The following is a 26,664-nucleotide window of genomic DNA, read 5'->3' as shown; positions in this document are numbered from 1 at the left end:
CAGGCTTACGGTTGCCAGATTTTAATAATTAAACCCCTAGTCAGAGCTTTTCTGTTAAAAGAACACGTTTTCTACCCGTTTTTTTCAATAGTATCTGGCAACCATAGCTATGTGCGGATGATCTGAAAACACAGACCAGGTTTGATCACCCCAAATTTAAGACTTTTTTAAGACCTTTTTAAGACCACTTTAATGAAAATTAAGACCTACATCGCACCCATTTTAATTAAAAATACATTTATTATAAAAAAAATTCATTGAACAATACACTGCAAAGTGATGTTTTTGGTAAATAAAGAAATACTCCAAGAAATTAGACGTTCTCTGGCATTATGCTAAACCCTGTTCAGGGCCTGAATTTCATTTTGGAAAATGGGGGGGAAATCCCCCCTTAGGTGATTCTTATGGGGGGGGGGGGGGATTTGAGGGGGGAGTTTAGACTTCCTTTTTTTTATTACATTTATCTCACCTAAATGTATGCTCACTCATTGCATTTTTACAATGGGGTAATTTTGTTCTCAAGAATTTACACAACTCAAGGAAGCTTGATTTCAATCTTTGAATTAAATTGAAAAAAGTAGTACAAATAAATACAATAGAATAAAGATACCAATAAAGAGAAATAAAGAGAAAAGTTTTTGCTTAGGTCTAACACTAGTATTCAGAAATACCACAGAGACTGAATAAAGTAATCAAATGTAAAATAACACTGGGTAGTATTTTAGTCCTGACTAAATTAAATACATAGGCTATTAATCCTGATTCCTTAAAATGAAAGCTATGTTTTGTTGTTTTGACAACCAAATTTATGACAGACACATATGGCTGCTGTCCCTTTAAGAACTAGTGCACGGATCCTGTTTTCATTATACGGTCACGTGCGATTTATGCTTATTTAAGACATAACCGACTGTGTTTAGAGGATATCACCAAGACCGAAATTGACAGGATTTTCGCATGTTTTTGACTGTTAAAGGATATAATCCACGGAAAACAACTTTTGTTACCCGCGAGCTGTTTGTGAGGCGGCTTTACTCTATGTGTGTGTGCAGAGAAAAAAAACATCTCTCAGACAGCGCGCAAGTACCGAAGAGTTTAAAATCGCGTGAATGTTTAAACTGGTAAGACTTAAAAAGACGTGCAAATGGTAAACTTTACTTACTCATGATGCAATGCTGGCCCGATTATGCAAGTGACAATTCCGTCTATCCCGACTCTCGAAACGCGAGAGTGTATTATCGCCGCCTGCAGCGCGCTTAACGATTGCCTTGTGCAACCCATTTTGAGACACGAGAGATAGAAGACGCAGCGCCGCTGAATCACTCACGCTGTTTGTGAAATTGCGTCTCGCAGACAGTTTTAAAATGACTGATTTGATTTTATAATCTGTGTGGATTAATTTACTAATACAACCTACATGCTAAAGTGAATCAATGTTTGCGGGAATTTCCCGAATTATAAATGGCAGACCTGCGGGAATGATTAAAATTATGCGCAATACCGAGCCGAAATTCGAGCCCTGCCTGTTGAATTTTCACGTCGTTGTTGTTTTTCCCCCCATTTCACCTTGCGTTGCAGTCTGGTTGACTTTGAATAAATAGGCTAGTATAATGAAATTTAAGACCTTCGTTTAAAAAATTAAGACTTGGACAACGGAATTTAAGACTTTTTAAGGCCTTAATTTAGGAACATGACATTAAGACCTTTTTAAGACTTTTAAGACCCCGCGGCTACCCTGCAGACAAGTAAGCTGGAGTTCAGCGATCTTCATTTGAGATTTTCTACTTAAATTAAAGTGTCATTCAGGCGGTCTGTGTTCTGCCACGAGCTACTTGCGCTATCTGTGCGACTAAATCTGGGATTAAAATACAGGCTGATATTCAGCAGTGTTTTTAACCCTCTGGGGTCTGAGGGGTTTTTGGGGTCCTTGAGATGTTCTGACATGCCCTGACATTTGTGCTTTTTTCAGTTGCTTATAAACATATTAATGGCAAAGGTGTAAATTCACTCTATTTAGCACAAACAGGGCTACCATAATATGTGAACAACTTGCATGTACATGTTTGTATTTTTGATAGAATAATGTTTATGCATGTTTTTTTCAAAAACAAAAAACTAAAGTTTCTGAAATAAGGCCATAAAACATATTCTAAATATATGTAAATAAGACTTTTGACTAATGGATGACGTTGCCTAGAATTTTTTCTTCAAAATTATGTGAAAATCATCCTGCCTAATCATTCACATAACACAATACATTGATTTAAATCTTGTAAAACACTTTTTGTTTGGAAAGGCCATATGCGGGTGGGCGTGATTCACACCTGTGGAGTCAATGGGGCCCGCATAATGAGGCTGCATACGTAATGAGCCTTTCATTCAGGTGTGTGACTCAGCCACAAGAATGCAAGGACAATATATAACTGGTTTGTTGTTTTTTCCACAAATTTTGCTTGCAAATTGTACAATATCCAAGGTAAACATTTCTAGAAATTGTTCAGTTAATTGTTCTCATATTGTATTTTCAGATTTGGAATATATTCTCTTCCCAAATGTGTCACTAATAAAGCATAATAAAATTATTTAAAGAGAAGGCTTATAATGACCTTTTAAGATTTTGTTTACATCTATCCTTATATAAATATATATATATAAATATATATATATATATATATATATATATATATATATATATATATATATATATATATGTTTTTTTTTGTTGTTTTTTTTAAGGTTATACAATTACAACAACATTTAAAATTGTAACAATATTTCCAGTGTAATCTTTCTTTGTATTCGCGATTCATATTAAAACAGCATTTTTGCCAGCTGTAGTAGCTCCACAACAGCGCGCATCTGTGCGCTGTTTCATTCATTCATAGAAACGCGATTCATATTTAAACAGTATTTTTGCCAGCTGTAGTAGCTCCACAACAGCACGCATCTGTGCGTTCATTCATTCATAGAAACGCGATTCATATTTAAACAGTATTTTTGCCAGCTGTAGTAGCTCCACAACAGCACGCATCTGTGCGTTCGTTCGTTCATTCATTCATACACAGAAACGCGATCAATATTTAAACAGTATTTTTGCCAGCTGTAGTAGCTCCACAACAGCACGCATCTTTGCGTTCATTCATTCAGATTAGAACAAAGCAAACAGAACTGACCTAATTCCTCAGCGGGATCTGTTTGCTCCTCGAAATGATACTTCCAGAACTTCTGAGGTAAATTTTTGCAGGATTATTATCAAGATAGTATTATTCCTCACAGCATCGTAAAGTACATAAGTCTGAAAGTGAACTCGCGGTGTGTGTTATCCAGCTGATGTGGGCGTTTTACAGGTTTGTTTGGATCGCCTCACATTTGCGTTTGAATAGCGCGCGCTCTCCGTGGGCGGAGCACATTAAAACTTAATGAGCTGAGATGAGAACGACTGACATCTCTCTCTTTGCATGCATATTACATAAACTGTGAATATTTGTTTTTTATAAAAATTACTTCATTTTAAAGAAGAGAATTCAAGCTTCATGCCTGTGTGACTGTATGCCTGTTTGACTGAGTATTCGCTGAGTTACAGTTCATTTTCGGACGCGTTTCAGAATTGACTTCACTGACGGAGAGTAGGCAGAACTTGCATCATGTTTATTTTTCTTTATTTGGCGAAAAGCACAACACTTTGTTTTTATTATGAGCATACACAAAAAAAATACACACTAAACAGGATCGATTGATGTATAACACAAGCATATAAGATAAAAATTAATATTTTTTTTTTATTTTTTTTTTGCACTCATACGGAAAAAAACGAGCCTGTCGCGCCGGCCTCAGGGGGTTAATGCTGATCATATTATACAAGCTGAATATCCACACGTTTTCAAATGTGACATTGATTTTATACAACAGTTCAACAAACAGAAGGGTAAAATTAAGTGATGTACTACATTTAACCCCCTGAGGTCGGCTGTCGCGCCGGCGCGATAGGCTCGTTTTTTTCCGTATGAGTGCAAAAAAAATAAATAAATAATAATAATTTTTATCTTATATGCTTGTGTTATACATCAATCGATCCTGTTTAGTGTGTATTTTTTTTGTGTATGCTCATAATAAAAACAAAGTGTTGTGCTTTTTGCCAAATAAACAAAAATAAACATGATGCGAGTTCTGCCTACTCTCCGTCAGTGAAGTCAATTCTGAAACGCGTCCGAAAATGAACTGTAACTCAGCGAATACTCAGTCAAACAGGCATACAGTCACACAGGCATGAAGCTTGAATTTTCTTCTTTTAAATGAAGTAATTTTTATGAAAAACAAATATTCACAGTTTATGTAATATGTATGCAAAGAGAGAGATGTCAGTCGTTCTCATCTCAGCTAATTAAGTTTTAATGTGCTCCGCCCACGGAGAGCGCGCGCTATTCAAACGCAAATGTGAGGCGATCCAAACAAACCTGTGAAACGCCCACATCAGCTGGATAACACACACCGCGAGTTCACTTTCAGACTTATGTACTTTACGATGCTGTGAGGAATACTACTATCTTGATAATAATCCTGCAAAAATTTACCTCAGAAGTTCTGGAAGTATCATTTCGAGGAGCAAACGGATCCCGCTGAGGAATTAGGTCAGTTCTGTTTGCTTTGTTCTAATCTGAATGAATGAACGCACAGATGCATGCTGTTGTGGAGCTACTACAGCTGGCAAAAATACTGTTTAAATCTGAATTGCGTTTCTGTGTATGAATGAATGAACGAACGAACGCACAGATGCGTGCTGTTGTGGAGCTACTACAGCTGGCAAAAATACTGTTTAAGTAATATGAATCGCGTTTGAATGAATGAACGCAAAGATGCGTGCTGTTGTGGAGCTACTACAGCTGGCAAAAATACTGTTTAAATGAATGTTGTTGTAATTGTATAACCTTAATTGTATAAAAAAAAAAAAACAAAAAAAAATATATATATATATAAGGATAGATGTAAACAAAATCTTAAAAGGTCATTATAAGCCTTCTCTTTAAATAATTTTATTATGCTTTATTAGTGACACATTTGGGAAGAGAATATATTCCAAATCTGAAAATACAGTATGAGAACAATTAACTGCACAATTACTAGAAATGTTTACCTTGGATATTGTACAATTTGCAAGCAAAATTTGTGGAAAAAAACAACAAACCAGTTATATATTGTCCTTGCATTTTTGTGGCTCATTCACACACCTGAATGAAAGGCTCATTACGTATGCAGCCTCATTATGCGGGCCCCATTGACTCCACAGGTGTGAATCACGCCCACCCGCATATGGCCTTTCCAAACAAAAAGTGTTTTACAAGATTTAAATCAATGTATTGTGTTATGTGAATGATTAGGCAGGATGATTTTCACATAATTTTGAAGAAAAAATTCTAGGCAACGTCATCCATTTGTCAAAAGTCTTATTTACATATATTTAGAATGTGTTTTATGGCCTTATTTCAGAAACTTTAGTTTTTTGTTTTTGAAAAAACCATGCATAAACATTATTCTATCAAAAATACAAACATGTACATGCAAGTTGTTCATATATTATGGTAGCCCTGTTTGTGCTAAATAGAGTGAATTTACACCTTTGCCATTAATATGTTTATAAGCAACTGAAAAAAGCACAAATGTCAGGGCATGTCAGAACATCTCAAGGACCCCAAAAACCCCTCAGACCCCAGATGGTTAAAACAGTATTTGTCAGTATGCTTATTGCTCTATTTTGCAAAGAAAGCCATAGCAGAACTGCAGCACACAGCGGTGATTCGTGAACCAATCTGTGGCTTTGAACGAATCGTGAGATTCAATGACCTGTTCATAAATATATCAACTTACTTTGTTACTGAATGAATGAATGACTCCACGACTCACTCATAAAGACAGTAGCTACGTTTACATGGACACAATCGGAATGAAATCAATCCGATTGATGAATCCGAACAAGGTGTTTACATGAATGATAAATAAAGTAATCGGGTTGATGTGCGCGTTTATATGTCACAAGTTTCAAATCGGATCTGATGTTTTGACATGCGCACACTGCACGAATATACAGACTTTCCCGCATAAATATTCTCATCTATTGGTTCTTTATTTGTTTAAAACAGCAGACGTAATATTAATTCGTCTCTGGTCATAATTTAGAGCATATTAACCGTTTTGCCGTGCTGCTTATTGATCACGCAGTAAAAATGCCCCTCCCCGCAGCCAAAACCAGTCGTCTGTGGATGAGAATCCAAAACAAGCACTGGTGGGACGTTGTCCTGCTTCACTTCACAGACGCGCGAGTGAAATTAGGATTTTAGAATGACGGGAAACTTATTAATATGACACTTTATTCAACAGGAAGAACAGCTCGTTCCGCGCGTCATACGTCATTACGCTATTTAACGTCATCGCACATGCGCAGTCCTTTTAGTTTCGGTTTTCAATCCGATCAAGTGTTTACATGTTCTCTCGATCGGATTACAAAAGGGATAAACCACCCCTTTCAATCGGATCGAAATTTCATTCGGATCGAGCTCAATCGGATCGATTAAGGTGTTTACATGAGGGTTTTTTAGTCCGATTGAGCCGTCAGTCCGATTATAAGTGTCCATGTAAACGCAGCTAGTGACTTACTGCCACCTACTGGCGATTTTAATTTAATATTTAAAAGTATCACTTTGTTTTTACCATCACTGCTTACTTTTGTCAATATAGTGTATATGAATCTAGATTGTGGTTTCACAGTTTCAAAGCTTTTAAAAACGCAGAGCACAATCACAAATTTTCAATGCAGGGAACAAATGTGAACTCAGTATTTGTGTAGTAATTTAAATTGCAGCATATTATGACTGATGAATTGCAAACAGAAACAGAGTTGAACTAACCCTCTCGTGGATGGGGGAGTCTTGGTCCTCTTCAGTTCCACAGGGTGAGGTGTCTCCAGTGGGCACTCGACTCACGGCCATCTCAGCGTGACCTTTCCCCTGAGGACCCTTCATACGCACAAACTCCATGTTGTTGTACTTGTAGAAGCCGAATGACATCCGCTGGGCCATCTTAGCGGCCACACTTACCTATCAAGGCAAGACATACCATAAAATACACACATGAAGCACATACGAGATAATGAAAACGTTGGACAAGCACACATGGGAGCGTACCCGGTTGTCATAGACCTTCTTGAGGGCCTCGTAGCGGATGGAGCCCTGGAAGATGACACCCTGGAATGTGTTGCTTTTGTCACTGGCCACCAGCTCCACACAGACCATCTCACCTTCCCCAACAGTCATATCGTTGAAAACCTGCCCAGAATACACACACCAATCACAGCCAATCAGGACAATTACACCACTGCTCATTCAGACGGACTAATTATTCAGGCTGTTACTTAAAATGTTCGTATTCATCATAAATTAGGTATCATTCCAAAGCTTAAAATGTTCAAAAATTCATGCTGGGAAACCATTTTGAAACTGGACATTTTAGTGGGCTCCATTTCTGAGAGTCCAAAATATATTATTTGTAGAAAATAACAAAATGTACATTTGCTTTACAGTAAACTTAAAAGGATATTTCACCGCTGGAAAGATGAATGTGTATTTAAATTGGGTCATTTATGTAGTAAAAATGTGAAATTATTTTAGAAGTTGGTGCCTTCTAGACTGAGAAAAGCCAGAAAATGTATTTTTGGCTCATGTGGATGAAAGACAACAACTCCCAGAATGCACTTGCTTCGCTGCCCTATGAGGCCGCTCCCAAGCCATGCCTGCCAGTTACAGAGGGCAGTATCGGAAGAAATGATACAACTAGGCTACTAGTTGACTCGAAACTGAAAAGACGCCGTTTTATCGTAATTATTTTGTATATATATAAATACACACACGCATGTATATATTTAAGAAATATTTGTTGTGTTTTTATATAAACAAAATAATTATACACAGTTCACACACACACATATATTATGTAAACACAAACTTTATTTTGGATGCGATTCATCGCGATTAATCGTTTCACAGCCCTAAACTATAGACATAAAAAAGGCAACACTTCATAACTTTCATTAATAAGTCATTAACAAACTTTACAAACGTTAACGTAATTAGTTGTTATATTTTCACATAGCTAGAAATATGAGATAAAATAAGATCTTATTTAGCATTACATAATGATTAACAGATAATTATTTAATGTGAATTCATGTTATTCAACTTTCAATTCATATGATCAAGCACTTTTTGAAACTATACAAATGTCATTGAACTTCAGGTCATATATTACTTAATGCACTTTGTTTTTGTTTTTTTTACATTTTTAAATGTACAAATGTAAAAAGGAGTTTGGTAGCTATGAGTGATCCAGATGTTCAACAGAAAATTTAACAATATAAGAATGAATGTTCTTACTTTATATATGACTCATATGACTTTATATATGACCTCATTGAGGTCTCTAAGGTGTACTTCCATCAAAATAATTGTTAGGTACAATGTACTTATTGGATTTCATGTTCTGAAACACACTTGCAAAACACTCTTACTGATATTGAGGTGATATAAGGGTAAGGTTAGGGACAGGTTTGGTGGTATGGGCAGGTTTGAGGGTTAAGCGGTTAACAGTGTACAGGGGTCAATTTGATTAAGGAAACATGGTTCAAACTCTTTATGTTGCATTGTATTGATAAATGAACAAGTGTTTTCTTGAAAAATGTATTTGTTTTTTCTTGTTTATGTATGATTCAAGGAATATCATGTTTAAGAATATAGTATACTAAGTGTTGAGGCAATAAAAACATGCTTTGCATCCAAATTACTTATGAGTTGTTGTCTAAAGTAAATATTTAGCAAAACTTAACTAACCACCCTTCACACAAACATTGTTACAGTAGCTAAAAGTACAATACAAATAAAGGTACTAAATGATTAATTGTAAACATTTACAAAGTAGCAAATGATGAGTCACTTTATAATAACTTTCATTAATAAATCATTAACAAACATTACATAATGCTTAACAGATCGTTAGTTTATATATATCTTTTTACTCTTATTACTACATCATTTCAAATTGGTTTCTTGAACATGACAGTGAGTTCACTGTACTAAAATGTCATGTTCAAGAAACCAATTTGAAATGATTCGAGCTTTGTGACATGGTGCATTATCCTGCTGGAAGTAGCCATCAGAGGATGGGTACATGGTGTTCATAAAGGGATGGACATGGTCAGAAACAATGCTCAGGTAGGCCGTGGCATTTAAACGATGCCCAATTGGCACTAAGGGGCCTAAAGTGTGCCAAGAAAACATCCCCCACACCATTACACCACCACCACCAGCCAGCACAGTGGTAACAAGGCATGATGGATCCATGTTCTCATTCTGTTTACGCCAAATTCGGACTCTACCATCTGAATGTCTCAACAGAAATCGAGACTCATCAGACCATGCAACATTTTTCCAGTCTTCAACTGTCCAATTTTGGTGAGCTCATGCAAATGTAACCTATTTTTCCTATTTGTAGTGGAGATGAGTGGTACCCGGTGGGGTCTTCTGCTGTTGTAGCCCATCCGCCTCAAGGTTGTGCGTGTTGTGGCTTCACAAATGCTTTGCTGCATACCTCGGTTGTAACGAGTGGTTATTTCAGTCAAAGTTGCTCTTCTATCACCTTGAATCAGTCGGCCCATTCTCCTCTGACCTCTAGCATCAACAAGGCATTTTCGCCCACAGGACTGCCGCATACTGGATGTTTTTCCCTTTTCACACCATTCTTTGTAAACCCTAGAAATGGTTGTGCGTGAAAATCCCAGTAACTGAGCAGATTGTGAAATACTCAGACCGGCCTGTCTGGCACCAACAACCATGCCAGGCTCAAAATAGCTTAAATCACCTTTCTTTCCCATTCTGACATTCAGTTTGGAGTTCAGGAGATTGTCTTGACCAGGACCACACCCCTAAATGCATTGAAGCAACTGCCATGTGATTGGTTGATTAGATCATTGCATTAATGAGAAATTGAACAGGTGTTCCTAATAATCCTAATAATCCCTAATAATGGAATGACTGGTTTGGCCAACAGAAATTGTGACAACCTGTCCGATCTGACATTTATGAATGCTCTTGTCCACAATTTCAATGTTCCAGTTTAAATCTACATTCTTTATGTCGTATTAATGTATGTCAGTGTGGTTTTATTGACTTCACTTGTTACAGATTATATATATGATGATATTAAATTCTAGTTTGGAGTACAGAACAAAATTGATCTTAATTTAAGACTAATTTTAAGTTCTGACAATCGTACAAATCACTCCTCGAGCATTTATGACTCAAAACCTCACCTGACAGATATACTTCCTTACATATTACAGTATGACGTAACCGAAATGAAAATTACAATCTTTTAGTCCAGGCAAAGTAACTCATTTTGGAGCCAAAAATAAAATAAATTGTAAAATAATTTTTTTCAGCATAGATAATTTCTATGAGGTGTCCAGAACAACATACTAAAAGTCCTAAGAAATCCTAGTTGAGGAAATATGTTAAATTCTCATCAATCCGAGATGTGTGCCAATAAGGCCAGGCAACAATACACCCCAATGGGGCTATTTTTTTCCTTTACTCCTATCAAAATGAAACTTTACACAATGAAAGTACCCATGAAAAGTAAAAATTTTTATATTACAAGTTTCTTTGAAAATGAATTTAAATATGCAAATGAGCTATACACTAATCGAATAGCTAAATATACCCGCATATAGGCTTAATTTTTTCCTTTACTCCTACCACAAAAACAACTTTACACAATGAAAGTCTACAAGAAAAGTAAACCATTTTGTATTAGAAGTTTCTTTGAAAATGAATTTGAATATGCAAATGAGAAATATACTAATTGAATATGTCCAGAATACACCCTAATGGACTTATTTTTTCCTTTACTCCTATCACAATCAAACCTCACACAGTGAAAGTATACATGAAAAGTTACATTTTTGTTTTACAAGTTTCTTTGAAAAATCTATTCTAAATATGGAAATGAGCTCAACACTAGGCCTAATTGACTTACTGTATGGCCAAGATACCATAAAGTCACAAGTAGAAAAAACAGGGGCCAAATAACTAACACATTCATGTCCATTCAGTAAATTAATCTATGCATAAACACGATAAATTTAAAGGATTAGTTCACCCCAAAATGAAAACAATAAGTCATTTAAAAAAAATTGTTTTAACTTCAATAGTTCGGATTGAGCTGATCAACAAACGGACAGGGAACTACGTTATCACGTTGAAAGGTCAAGCCGGCGCCGGCAGAAGTACCGCCCCACTGTTTACAATGCGACCGTACGTAAGGAGGATAGTTCCAATAGTATTGTTTGCTATTATATATATAGTAATAGTATTCAGTGAATATGAATATGAATAGTATATGAATAACATTCTGATGAATAAGAATAGTAGTTCAAATAGTATTGACGGCGCTGGTGTGACCTTTCAACGTGATGATGTAGTTCCTGTCCGTTTGTTGATCAGCTCAATCTGAACTTTTGAAGTTAAAAAGTCTATACATTTTTTTTTTTTTAAATGACCTATCGTTTAGCTGGATAACAACCTCTTCTTCAGCTGTGATCGCGTACAGCCCGTTTAAACACTTCAAAGACTTTTGAAACTGCATTGATTTGGACTTAAAATCGATGGTAACCAATAAAGTCCATTGTTAGACGAAAAATCCAGAAATGTTTTCCTCAAAAACATAATTTCTCACCCACTGAGGAAAGAAAGACATGGATATCTTGGATAGCATTGGGGTGAGTAAATTATTAGGAAATTTTCCAGGGTTTCTGCAGGGTTTGGTCAGTCAAATTTAAGACTTTTTAAGACCTTTTTATGACCATTATGATTGAAATTTATGACCTACACGAATTAAGAAAAATTAATTCAAATTCCTTTCAAAAGTTTTTTTTATAATTGACTTTCATTGAAAGTAACAAGATGTATTATTTAAATGCCTAAAGACAGCTTTGAATACATTAATAGACAGCAATATTCTTGATACTGATTATTTGCAACGGGCTTGAGCCAACTACTAAACACACCAGACTTTAAAGGCAGACTGTTGCTTCTAAGTGAAAGTTGTAGAAACCAGAGCGTTAACTTTACTCTTTATTGTCAGAAAATATAATGACAAACACTTGCTAAAACAGGTGAACATTTCACAAATCTGAGGTAGAACATTCAAATATTTGTCATTTGTCCTTAACAAAATAAATATCTTTATTGGGAAAATAATTACTTAGTTTCTGCATGTGCTAATAGGGGTCAAGTCTTGAAACAGGTTTGTGTTGCCTAACTTTGATGGCACGTATCTTCAGGAAATGTATGAAAAACAGTAGCTTAAATACATTATTAAATACTGTAAATTAGGGCTGCACGATTTGGGGAAAATGTCATATTGCGATAATTGAGGTCAATATTGCGATTACGATTGCGATATGCGATATAATAAACAAATGGTTTCATGAGTCAACTTGCTTGGTTCTCAAGGAAAATAAATGCACACACAGATTAGTGATAATCAGCCTAAAGAAAAAAGTTGTTTAGTCAAGAGCAGTGAGTGTTTTTCTCTGTTCCCTAGTAGGCTTGACATCGCGATTGCGATACGATTAATCGTGCAGCACTACTGTAAATATTCCATTAGTCCTTTAATACATTATTAGCACTAATAATATAATAAAATTCAATATGTATATCCCACATGGTGCAGTTAATATTACTAGGCTAATGTTACAGTAAATCCATGGTAAATGATGGGAGATTGTAGACGGAAAAGCCTTCTGACTGTATCGTTGTGCAGAGTTTCTCCTGTTGGTCAGCGCTGTTTCATCTGCCTTTAAACTGGTTTAAATCACTGAGACAGTGTGTTCTTCGCTGAATTCAAGCACTTCTCACTGGATCTTGTGACCGAGACCGGTCAGAGTAAACGCATCAGTTCTATTGAGCTCGCGCTGTGCTGCCGTTTGGACTTGGAGCCGAGCGGGTAAATGGTCCGTGTGGCGCGCGGTTCAAATGAGCGTTCCGCTTTTGGCGCATTTAACATTTATGCCGCCAGCGCATTTTCAGGGGGAAAAGGCAATGGTAGAACCAACGAATGAACGAGCATATCAATTTAAGACGTGGCTAAGTGAAATTTATGACCTTGTATGGAAAATCCGGACATTTTTATGACTTTTTATGGCCTAAAATTCTAATTATTAAATTTAAGACGTTTTATGACTTTTTATGACTCCGCGGAAACCCTGTTTTCATTTTGGGGTGAACTAATCCTGTAACCCCCTGAGGTCGGCTGTCGCGCCGGCGCGATAGGCTCGTTTTTTTCCGTATGAGTGCAAAAAAAAATAAAAAAAAAATATTAATTTTTATCTTATATGCTTGTGTTATACATCAATCGATCCTGTTTAGTGTGTATTTTTTTTGTGTATGCTCATAATAAAAACAAAGTGTTGTGCTTTTCGCCAAATAAAGAAAAATAAACATGATGCGAGTTCTGCCTACTCTCCGTCAGTGAAGTCAATTCTGAAACGCGTCCGAAAATGAACTGTAACTCAGCGAATACTCAGTCAAACAGGCATACAGTCACACAGGCATGAAGCTTGAATTTTCTTTCCCTTAAATTAAGTAATTTTTATAAAAAACAAATATTCACAGTTTATGTAATATGTATGCAAAGAGAGAGATGTCAGTCGTTCTCATCTCAGCTAATTAAGTTTTAATGTGCTCCGCCCACGGAGAGCGCGCGCTATTCAAACGCAAATGTGAGGCGATCCAAACAAACCTGTGAAACGCCCACATCAGCTGGATAACACACACCGCGAGTTCACTTTCAGACTTATGTACTTTACGATGCTGTGAGGAATACTACTATCTTGATAATAATCCTGCAAAAATTTACCTCAGAAGTTCTGGAAGTACCATTTCGAGGAGCAAACGGATCCCGCTGAGGAATTAGGTCAGTTCTGTTTGCTTTGTTCTAATCTGAATGAATGAACGCACAGATGCATGCTGTTGTGGAGCTACTACAGCTGGCAAAAATACTGTTTAAATCTGAATTGCGTTTCTGTGTATGAATGAATGAACGAACGAACGCACAGATGCGTGCTGTTGTGGAGCTACTACAGCTGGCAAAAATACTGTTTAAATAATATGAATCGCGTTTGAATGAATGAACGCATAGATGTGGGCTGTTGTGGAGCTACTACAGCTGGCAAAAATACTGTTTAAATAATATGAATCGCGTTTGAATGAATGAACGCAAAGATGCATGCTGTTGTGGAGCTACTACAGCTGGCAAAAATACTGTTTAAATATGAGTTGCGTTTCTGTGTATGAATGAATGAACGGATGAACGAACGCACAGATGCGCGCTGTTGTGGAGCTACTACAGCTGGCAAAAATACTGTTTTAATATGAATCGCGAATACAAAGAAAGATTACACTGGAAATATTGTTACAATTTTAAATGTTGTTGTAATTGTATAACCTTAATTGTATAAAAAAAAATATATATATATATATTATATATTATATATATATATATATATATATATAAGGATAGATGTAAACAAAATCTTAAAAGGTCATTATAAGCCTTCTCTTTAAATAATTTTATTATGCTTTATTAGTGACACATTTGGGAAGAGAATATATTCCAAATCTGAAAATACAGTATGAGAACAATTAACTGCACAATTACTAGAAATGTTTACCTTGGATATTGTACAATTTGCAAGCAAAATTTGTGGAAAAAAACAACAAACCAGTTAGATATTGTCCTTGCATTTTTGTGGCTCATTCACACACCTGAATGAAAGGCTCATTACGTATGCAGCCTCATTATGCGGGCCCCATTGACTCCACAGGTGTGAATCACGCCCACCCGCATATGGCCTTTGCAAACAAAAAGTGTTTTACAAGATTTAAATCAATGTATTGTGTTATGTGAATGATTAGGCAGGATGATTTTCACATAATTTTGAAGAAAAAATTCTAGGCAACGTCATCCATTAGTCAAAAGTCTTATTTACATATATTTAGAATGTGTTTTATGGCCTTATTTCAGAAACTTTAGTTTTTTGTTTTTGAAAAAACCATGCATAAACATTATTCTATCAAAAATACAAACATGTACATGCAAGTTGTTCACATATTATGGTAGCCCTGTTTGTGCTAAATAGAGTGAATTTACACCTTTGCCATTAATATGTTTATAAGCAACTGAAAAAAGCACAAATGTCAGGGCATGTCAGAACATCTCAAGGACCCCAAAAACCCCTCAGACCCCAGAGGGTTAAAGTCACTTGCCACACTTACCTGGGTTACTTGCCACAAAAAAAGACTTATATTGACCTTAAAGGTAGGGTAGGTAGGATTAAAAAAAAAAAAAAAAAAAAAATTCAAAATTTGTTTAAACTGTCTTTATATACCAATACATAATTAAAATGCAAGTAATCTGAAAAAGAGAGTATAAAAATCGAGTGTCTTCAGACCTCTCACGACTGTTGTAAACACAGCTCATTATTTCCATTCACTCCACCCCCTCCCTTCTGAGCTCTTTCCAAAGCCACACCCCCAAAACACATGAACGCGCGACGCCAAACGCTCAGGCTCAGCTGGAAGACGCATTTATTTACCTTAGACGAGTAGAGAGGAAGGAGCGCAGTGCATGCAGTGCCATCATGTCAGAATCACATGTAATAAAATACCTAACTTTATCACTATGAATATAAACAAATAAGATGGCTTTTAGTAGCCTACTCACTATCAAGCTAGCATATCGATACTGGATACTGGTTGATACAAATCAACAACAACTAAGTTACATCACCACAGTTTTATAATGCCTTGTTTACAGATAAACAGAGTAACATACACTCAAACAACTCAGACACAAAATAATATAACACACACACACACAACACAGTGTGTACGACACACAAGGCATCACTTTTCATCCCCTTTAGGTCCCTCAGTTCTCGCCATCGCTGGAAAGCCACGCCGATATTTACTCTCGTTTGATTTCTTTGTTTATCCAAATGCTTTTTGTTCATTGCCTTTTCTAGTACTGTCTTTCTTTTTTTGCCTGGTTTGCCTTCGCTGACTGCATATGCAGGTGCTTTGAATTTTGAATGCTCTTTCTTTCCGCGCCTCTCTTCACTCCTCAAATCAAACGGTGTCGGGTGCACGCATATGGGCAGATCTTGTAACAGGGGTGGTTGCCATGGTTGCGAGAGAGTGACTGTCGCCCAAACCAATCAATTGTTTCGTCCAGGATGGAAATAATGAGCTGTGTTTATTGCAGATTAAAAGGTCTACAGCCACTCGATTTTTATACTCTCTTTTTCAGAGCACTTACATTTTAATTATGTATTGGTATATAAAGACAGTTTAAACAAATTTGAAAAAAAGTTTTTTAGAAAATCCTACCTACCCTACCTTTAAGAATTAATTGCACATTCTTGCCTCCAGTTGCTTTCTAAATTCTTTTTTTTTTTTTTTTTGGCAAACAAGCCTTACTTAATGACATTCCCAAACAGATAACATAAGAAGAAAGTTAGAATAGCCATTTTAGTCATTAGTAACATGGTGAGATTAAATTTTGGGCTGGTAGATTTACAAATGATTGGTATTGTTGGTAAGATTACAGGCTTCTGTCATTCTTACCAACTAAACGATTCACTCTCACACAGAAGACTGATAGACACACTTTCCAGACATTCCAGCTCTTTACAATAATTTTGCCAGACACCAAAACTGCTTCTCTGTTTGTAGTTAGCAAATATTTCAGACCAGGCAGGCCACAGACTTCCACCATTTGTAAAGTAGCTTTGCAATGTTATGAGAAGCTAGCAACAGCAATATCTACTTAGTTAAAGAAAAACTAAAAAAATCTAAAATAAAATAATAAACACCAGAAAGAACCCTCCCCTGTTGGTGCTAGCTTGTCGTGGTGGGGAGGCTTGTGTGCCTCCGTGACCCTGAAGACTATACCGGTGGGGGTTATACCACTGGCAGGCACTACCAAGCCAGGCAGTTTTCAGGTTAGAGGCCAGTCTATAAGCAGCATTGCCATCACCCATTGGCAGTAGGATGATTGGATGAATATTGGGCCGATGTATTTGTCATAATGGTGTTTCTGCCATCTGCCTATGCAAATTAGGACATATTCAATAGGTGTGGCCCTCATGTGCATATTCTAATTCATTTCAAAAGAAACTTGTAATACAAGAAAAGTTACTTTTCATGTATATTTTTACTATGTAAAGTTTTATTGTGTTAGGAGTAAAGAAAAAAATTAAGCCTATTTGGGTGTATTTTGGGCATATTCGATTAGTCTATAGCTCATTTGCATAATAAAATTAATTTTCAAAGAAACTTGTAATACAAAAAATGTTACTTTTCATGGGTACTTTCATTGTGTAAAGTTTCATTTTGTTAGGAGTAAAGGAAAAAAATAGCCCCATTGTATTTTTGCCTGGCCTTATTGGCACACATCTCGAATTGATGAGAACATATTTCCTCAACTAGGATTTCTTAGGACTTTTAGTATGTTGTTCTGGACACCTCATAGAAAAGATCTATGCTGAAAATTTTTTTTACAATTAGTCTGTCGTAAAACGCTATTTTGCCTGGACTATTTGGTAAACAACTTTTTGTGCTAAAACTGATTGTAGCCTTTTCTGAATGAGAAAATCTGATCGTCAGCCAACACACATATTGTCTAACATTTGATTGGATTTATAAATACGGTTGTTTTAAGACAGGGCTTAATTTGTGTTTGTGTAATCTGACGGAAAAAATAATGTGCTAGTGTGTCAACAACATCAGCAAAATCACATAAACCTGTCCAACCTGTTCGTACACACCTCAGAAAGCGATCACTGCGATATGACCTGAAAGCTAATGTACTTCATTTCCTTATCTCGGAGGACACACACCTTTGATTAACGTCATGATGTTGCAGTACACTAGCAGTTTTGTTCTAGCATCGTTGCTCCAGCAGCACATTTGAGAGTTACCTCCTCAAAGTTGTCAATCATGAAGAAGATGTTGGGGTAGCTCATTTTGGATTCTTCCCCTTTGCTGTCCATTGGGTGTTTGCTTGGAGAGGCAAACACTTGCTGTAAAATAAAGATGTTTTAATTGAAAACAATTGAAACTCTTTGAATTGAAACTAGAGCCCGACCGATATGGATTTTTGGGCACCGATGCCGATACCGATAAAAAAAAAGCCAGATACCGATATATCGGCCGATATTATTTCTGTGTATATTATAATACAGTAGCAATATTATTTATGTGTATTATAGTAAGTTTGGACACACTTTACAATTGGTGTGTACAAACTTTTGATGGCTACTAGAGCCCGACCGATAAAGGATTTTGAAGGCCGATACCGGTACAAATATTTGTTGGTTTTAAATTTATTTTTTATTTTTTTCAGAAACGCGCAACAAAACATTAACAAATTTCCTTAACATTAGTTATTTGTAGTTATTTATGAGTTTTAACTAAAATAATATGATAATGCATTTTAAAAAGAAACTTGTTTCTTTTATTGTCACAACAGAACAGAGGAACATCAAAATATATTAAAGTTCTGATAAATAAAATGTATAAAAATACAAACTTAAGATTTTTTTTAAGACTAAACGTTTAGTCCTTTGAACAAAAACAACAATTTCACATTCAAATTGACAACAAATTCAAATTGTCATAATTTACTCTCTCAAGTTGTTTTTTTCTTCTGTTGAAAATAAGTTATTTGGATGAATGTGGGTAACCAAACAGTTGATGTACCCCAGTGACTTCCATAGTATATTTTTTTTTCTTTGGTAGTCAATGGGGACCAGCTACTGTTTGGTTACCCACATTCTTCAAACTATTAATATTAGAAAAATATTAGAAGGAAATTAATACAGTTGGAACAACATTAGAGTGCCTGTAAATAATGAGATAATTTTTATTATTGGGTGAACTATCCCTTTAAGGACAAGCGGCAATGTGTTTACAATTGCTACTGTCTCTTTAAGAGCTGAGCACGACACGTCTAATGTACACGCATTTAACAAGCAGATTTTCTCTCAATTTTTGCCTTTACTTTAGACAACCGACTTTGTTTATGTAAGTCTTGTGTGTATTTAACAGTATTAGCACAATAATACTCGAAAGATAACTTAGTCCAGTATCCAGGTACTGGTAGAAAGGCTTTTAGTGCATGTGAGCTTCACATGTACGCGCTGAGAAACGCGCATCAGTATTTAAAATTAAATGTTTAACCGACAAAGCATTAAAGCACATGCACATTATGAACTTTTGTGAACTGCAGTGTTAACATTTTATGTGAATATAGCCTACGTCGCGTTGTTCCGCTTCACTCTCGGCTTATTTAACCGCAGCAAAACTGGACATGAGTCACGAATTTTGTCATCCTTATTTGAGTTAAGAGAACTGATAGGGATGTTCTTTTAATTGTTATTCAAGCAATGTATGTCTCGTGAGTCGTGACCAACTCACCATGAACACACTTCACCGCTGATCTCACTCGCGGTTCTCTCTGCCCGACTCGGGCTGGATCAGGTTGCAGTCAGAATGTGAGGCGCGTTATACACGAGTGTTGCCAACAGGGACGGTGTAGAGTGCCCTCTGGTGGACTAACTATACAACGGCAACCCTCATAACATGGTTGAAGGGTGTTTCGTCCATTTTTATTTTATTTTTGAAATATTAATTTATCGGCCGTTATAAATGCCGATACCGATAGTTTTGAAAATGCCTAATATCGGCCGATAATATCGGCCTGCCGATATATCGGTCGGGCTCTAATTGAAACGCTTTGACATCTGAAATGTTTCTATTGAAAACAGTTGAAAACGCTGTTTTCATTAGAATATACGCAGAAGTAATTCATTAATTAAATATATGAAATATTTAAATGGTAAAACACTGCTGAGTGATTATTTGCCCAATACTATGACAGACATGTCATCACCCTTTAAGGAAGTAAATTCTTCAAGGACTAGTAAATGTCTCGGTTATCACTTTGTTTAGTTCGGTTTTCCTCATAGCACACATACATCATGGAGACGTCTATTGATGAGACGTCTGTGTTTTCATCTGGAACATGTTTTTAGAAAATAGCATCATATTCCACCTTAAGTGCTGGAAGGTAATAGGGTTGACAGTCTCACAGCTCAAATCTAAGCAACTGTTAACCCTGTTGCTTTGATTTTTTTTTTTAGTAAACAACTGACTATTGAAACATTTATTAGATTTGTTTTCATTTTAAAATAAACACCTTCTAGTATCCTAACCTTGAGCTTAGACGAAAAATGACAAATTGAACTTTAAGACTGTCAACCCTGTTACCTCTCTTAACACAAACTGCACAAATGTTGTCTTACCTGTGATTTCTTTTTGTGGATGTGGATGTCTCCTGCATCTGAGCGTGTGCAAACTGCACATGTGACCACGTAATCCAGCTGTGGGACAAAAAGATTTCATAGGCAAAACCACACCAAAAACAGCATTATGTAAACATCAATGATGCAGAAATATTGGGTTTATTTGAGTTGTTGACATTGCACAAATAAACCCTGATGGCGACGTATCATTGAGGTTTGCTTACTTTCTGCAGGATGAGATTGAGATAGACGCTCTCTTCCCAATCGATGTCGGGATCACCAAGTCCAGGCAGCTTTTTAGAGTCTCTTCTGTAAACCTCCACCTCCACCTGAAACCAAAGCAAGTCATCGTTACAACAAATAAAACAACTTCAGATTCTCTCTGCATTCTCTGTCTGGTTAGTGCTTGGACATTTCAAAATTGTCTTTTTGGTATCAAAACATTCATTTTTTGGTGATCTCTGATTGGCATAATATGTCATTATTAATGTAGGCAAGATTAGCCTTGTCAGGTGCTTTTGAGCCTTGTCATGTGCTTTTTACAACAGTTTTACGTTTCATAAATCAGCTTTGCCAATTGCATCAAAAATGACATCTGAAAAGTTCTCCATCTCATTAATCTTAAATGTCCAGATGATTATATAAAGCAATATAAAGCAATTTTCTCTGTTATATCAGCAATTACTACAGAAGTTTGTGACAATTTATTTATTTACTCTGTAATTCTTTCCTGTTTGGGAGAAGGTGATAAAGTAACAGAGTAAAGGAGACAGGACATACTGGGCGTTAAAGAGAGTTTACCTAAAAATAACTATTCAAAGGACAGTCCACCCAAAAATGAAAATTATCCCATGATTTACTCACTTTCGAGCCATCCTAGGTATCTTATTTCAGACAAACACAATCTGAATTATATTAAAAAAATATCATGCTTCTTCCAAGCTTTTATAATGGTAGTGAATGGGACCCAATATTTTAAAGCCCAAAAAAGTGCATCCATCCATCATATAGGGCTGTAATCAACCAAAGAAAATCTTGGTCGACTGAAGTCCTGAAATTTTCGACTAAAAATTACGTTAGGAAAAAAAACGTTAAATTAATTAGCTGCGTGTCCGCCTAAATGAATTATAAATAAACATACAAAACTAGTAGGCTATTTGCAGTATATTAAATCGTTTTTGACCTAATTATTTTGCACTGAAATGAGTCTGACACGCGAGTCTGTCGGCTCTCACAGCGTTGCATAACGTGCACCTGCGCAATATCAGAGCCTATGATTTACGAAAATAGTACTAGGCTATGTTGTCAACTAGTGATATCATCACTAGAACTTTTGAGGAATATGCAACATAATTTAGACAATTGTTTTTGTCATATGTATTATAATAACTGACAGACAGTAACGTTATCATTTCAGCCGCTCTGTGGAGCTCAGCTTCGCGGCTGAGACACGAATAGACTATTAACTTATAAAAAAGTTCTGCCACACTGCCGATGTCTTTGTTGACATGGTAGAAGAGGACTGACTGACTATGAATTAAACGCTCTCACAATTAAATAAATAATATTCAGCAAACCTTCTAGTTGCCTACTTTCTTCAATCTGTCGCTCTTCTCCAGTGGGTTGGGCTAATCCAAAAGAAGTGAAAACAAGGGGGGTGTTCTGAAGACAGACTATTACCTGTGAAACAGGGGTGCTCTGAAAACACCCCCATTAGCAATAAGTGCTTTCCACCTGATGAAATGAACGCGGCAAAACTGATGAAATGAACGCGGCAAAAAAATCGACCAATCAGAATTTTGGTCGAGCCAGAACGTATCGACCAAATAATCGACTAATCGACTGGGAGATTACAGCCCTACCATCATAAAAGTAATCCATTCGACTCCAGGGGGTAAATGCCTTCTAAAGCGAAGCAATGATTTTTGTAAGAAAAATATCTATATTTATAACTTAGCTAGTTAAAATAACTAGCTTCCAGCAGACGGCCTATGCAAGACGACTTACGCCAAAAGAGTACCTTCTGGCGCGATGTATGACGTAGGATGTAGGAGTAGCGGAAGCTTAGATGCCTCTCGCGGATCAGACAAATAGAGCTGGACAACAAACTCAAGCTCCTCTTCTCTTATATCGAAATCCTCCAACATTTTTCTTTAAAAAAATCCTCATTTTGGACTTCTAGTTCGTGACCGTGTTTGTCACTCCTCACCGGAGCTTACACTACGCTAACGTCCAACGTCAAGCACAGGAACACCACTCTCTCGAGAATGCACGTATGGGGGTCATTCATTATAGTTCATAAAATTCTAAATATGTTCATTTTTCGTACAAAAACCCATCGCTTTGCTTCAGAAGGCATTTAATAACCCACTGGAGTCACATAGATTACTTTTATGATGGAAGGATGGATACAATTTTTTTTGGGTTTCAAAATATTGGATCCCGTTCACTTCCATTATAAAGCTTGGAAGAGATAGGATTTTTTTTTTATACATCTCCAATTGTGTTTGTCTGAAATAAGATAGTTTTATACACATACACAGATGGCTTGACAGTGAGTAAATCATGGGATAATTTTAATTTTGGGGTAAACTAACCCTTGAATCATTTACTCACACTCATGTCCTTCCAAACATGTATGACTACCGTTTGTTGCAGTGCTCACAAAAAATAAAATAAAAACTAAGGCATGTATGAAATGGTTTAATTAGGTGTGACATATTTGGATCAATTAATTGATTGACAATGAATAGGTTCATCTCACCTTTTTACCTTCTGTTTCGTCTGTACTGACATACGAGAGCTTGCGACGCACATAAAAGAGCATATCGTCCTGACGGGGTGCCCATTTCTCCATGAAGTATGTGGAGAACATCCATGTCCAGAACACTATACGGTCATCCTTGAAGCACCCTAAACAAAACAAAACAAAACAAGAATCTGTCACAAGAAACAAGAATCAAGCACAAATGTTTTTACTTAAATGCACCGAAAAAGTAAATGCACAATATGTTTGTTTTTAGTACACAGTACACACATATACAATAAGTGTGGACAGACAGCAAAAAATACTAATTTGTAGATGGATTTCAGCTTAAGTAAAATTCTGACCATTGTTGTCAGATGCTATTGGTGATATTGAATGTAACTTGACAAACAGTTTTGACAATATTGCAGTCAATAGGAAATCAAAATTGATCCTATTTACTTGCTTAGTACACATCGATTAAAGCTTATAATCTTATGCCAAAATTGTAATAAGTTGCTCCACCTCTGAAATGACTTTCCTTTCTCACTGCATAGACAATATTATTAAACAATGGTAAATTAGTCATTTGCATTCAGTTCTTGGGTACGTTTACACAACAACAATGTACCAAAAACAGAAAAGTTGTTCTTTGTGTTTTCGAAAAGGTTCGTATACAAATGACAACGTTGTCAAAACGATCCCTGTTCGCACTGATTCGCAAAACAACTACAAACGCTGTATTATTCATGCCAGGCCAGTAGTTGGCGATGCCACTTTGTAAAGAAACACTACGTGCCTATAGACTGGACATGTAACACGTATGCGCATGACATCACCGTTTTCACAAATTTGCATTTTTGTAGTTTACACAGAGACGATAACGTTATTGTTTTCAGAAACTTGAACTCGTTTTCAAAAGTTTGCGTTTTCAGTCCCCAAAACGTCAATGTCTTGTAAATGAATGGCCACAACACATAAAAAGTTTTCCATTTGTAGTTGAATGAAAACGGTGACGTGTAAATGTCCCCAATTCTCAAAAGATAAAATGAATATAGACTTTGTATATGAGTCTTACAAGCTTTGAAAACATACTGTATTTAAAATCTAATCAAAAGTAATCAAAAGTAACTGAATTCCGTCATGTCATCATGAGCTGCTTCTGAAGCATCCTTAAGTTAAATATATAACAAATTAAATTACTAGCAATCAATTCAATTCTATTTCGATATATGTAAAATAGATATATCTAAAATAGTTTAGTTTTAGACAAGCAAGGAATATAAAGTGGCAGGAGCTGCTAAACACACATTGGATGTTGTCCACTAGTGACATCTTTATTGCTGTTAATGAGCCATTTAGTTTTGTCCAGACTGAGAGTTGTTGTGAAAACCGGAACCGTTCCAGCTCTGGCATCAGCACCTTGCCAGTGGAAAGTGCTTTATAGTAGTGGCTCCTAACATGACATTTACTTCCATGGATCTGAAGCTGCCAAAAAGAGAAATGATTGTATGGCCTGGACTCTCATATCCTCGTTTAGAAAGAGGAAGATGTTCAGTTCTGCCTGAAGATCTACCACTCAACAAGCCTTAAGTTCTGAATCTACAAGATTAATGCCTCATTCATTTGCCCATGATTTACTCACACTCAAGCCATCCTAGACTTTCTTCTTTCTATTAAACTATTGCTTAAACAGCTAAATTTGAGGTTAACTCGGCATAAGGTTGCAATATCTACTTATATACTGTTATTTCCCCAGTAACCAGCAAGAGTATGATATCTTTCTCTGGTAACACAGCTGGATAAAGTTTGTAATGCTGTGAAGAACAGAAAATGTATTTAAAAAAATGATCAAAAACTGGTTTATTAACATATTCTGAAAATGATCCACTTAGTAGCTATGCTTAACTAACAGGATTGAAGGATTTTTTTTTACATTTCAGAATAAGGTGAAATTAAGTTAATAGAGTAGGTTACAGCATTTGCTCATTTCTACATTTTTTTTCAACATTTAAAGTTGTGTAAATTAACATGAATGTATTATTTATGAACAAAACATGAAATAACAATGAAAAAATAATGTGTTAGTTAACATTAATCTAGAATAATAATAAAAAGTTCATTTTTAGTTTAATGCATTAGCTAATGTTAACAACTTGCACGGTGCAGTAAAGTGTTACCAAAAAATTTAACACCTTATGAGATGTGCCAGTTGTAACCAGAGGAAGATGTTCACAAAAGCAGAAGTGAAGACCGTGCAAAACACAAAACATTAACAGTGTGTCGCACAGAGAATGAAATATTTAACAGGGACAAAACATCAAAGAAAGATGACAGGGAGAGAGAGAGAATGACGCACAAAGACCATAATCAAAAATGGAAAATGTCTAAAATTTCTTCTGTGCAGTTTGGCTTAGTTGAGTGAGGTGAACTGAAATATCTATATGATTCAGAATATGAGAGAGTCACTCTAATGTGTTTATGTATGATCTTTGATGATGAATTTGCATGTGACTTGAGTTAGTTATCACTAGAACGACTCTGACAAACAGGACACTGTAATATGAGAGCAGCTTCCCAGCAGAAAAAGCACCTAACAGCCAAAGAGTTCATCAAAAACCTTTTGCTGTGTTGTGAATAGAACGGAAAAAGCCAAAGGGACAGTCAATGAAATCAATCAGCCACAATATAGTTTCACAAAGCAAAATTATAAATATCTGGTATATACAGACAGTAGGCTACCACACATCACTGAGTGATGTCATTTTCAACAGGTGTTCGCTATGAGAGAGTTGTATTGTGATAGATAGATAGATAGATAGATAGATAGATAGATAGATAGATAGATAGATAGATAGATAGATAGATAGATAGATAGATAGATAGATAGATAGATATCGAATTGAACGCTGGAGTGAGACGACAGCACTATGACATCACAGGCTCGACAGCGCGGCGGCGCGCCTCGTGAATAATGATGTCATATGATAGAGGACCACCGGCTGAAACAAAAGCTGATGACCGCGGCCTGTTTTCGCGCCTGGATAACATGATAAAACCAAGTTCTGCTGACGTGTCTGCGGCGTTCATGAAGGACAGAGAGGCTGTGAGTGTTCACGGCTGAATGTATCGTTACTGACCCAGTCCGCTGAGGTCCTGTTTGACGCTCAGGCGGTTGCGCTCGTCCGCGATGGCCTTCAGCATGTGCTGCAGGGACTGGTCCGGTTCGGCGGAGTCGTCGCTCTGTCCCGAGAGCGCTGCCATGATGCTCGCGGAGGTCATGACACGATCACACCGCTCATCTCACGGCAACCCTGTTCATGACACGAGCCCGAGCACAACAACACGAGCGCCCTGCACTTCCGTCAGCTGAGACGCGACGCCTGCGCATGACTCGCGTCGGGAACACCCCGTGCTCTTCCTGACGTCATGCCGTAGGCGTCGCTCATAC

At 36.5% G+C, this 26,664-nt stretch overlaps 1 protein-coding gene across 2 annotated transcripts in view; it reads right to left on the bottom strand.

Annotated features, from left to right (window-relative positions):
- The window catches only part of kiaa0930, a 39,189-nt gene extending 12,525 nt beyond the window's left edge, over nucleotides 1-26,664 (bottom strand). Inside the window, exons 1-7 of one of the 2 annotated variants that reach the window (XM_081364225.1) lie at nucleotides 26,354-26,664; nucleotides 23,240-23,380; nucleotides 20,692-20,796; nucleotides 20,468-20,545; nucleotides 18,083-18,184; nucleotides 7,176-7,316; nucleotides 6,900-7,088 (exon numbers count right to left, since the gene is read on the bottom strand). In XM_081364225.1, the coding sequence (XP_081220351.1) occupies nucleotides 6,900-7,088; nucleotides 7,176-7,316; nucleotides 18,083-18,184; nucleotides 20,468-20,545; nucleotides 20,692-20,796; nucleotides 23,240-23,284 (660 nt within the window). In that variant the 5' untranslated portion in view covers nucleotides 23,285-23,380; nucleotides 26,354-26,664. Of the gene's footprint in view, nucleotides 1-6,899; nucleotides 7,089-7,175; nucleotides 7,317-18,082; nucleotides 18,185-20,467; nucleotides 20,546-20,691; nucleotides 20,797-23,231; nucleotides 23,381-26,353 lie in introns of both variants that reach the window. The other variant, XM_081364224.1, reaches the window with a different exon arrangement.

This window comes from Scardinius erythrophthalmus (assembly GCF_964197995.2).
Source record: "Scardinius erythrophthalmus genome assembly, chromosome: 4".
Lineage (NCBI taxonomy): Eukaryota > Metazoa > Chordata > Actinopteri > Cypriniformes > Leuciscidae > Scardinius > Scardinius erythrophthalmus.
This window is presented reverse-complemented; position numbering and strand designations above follow the sequence as displayed.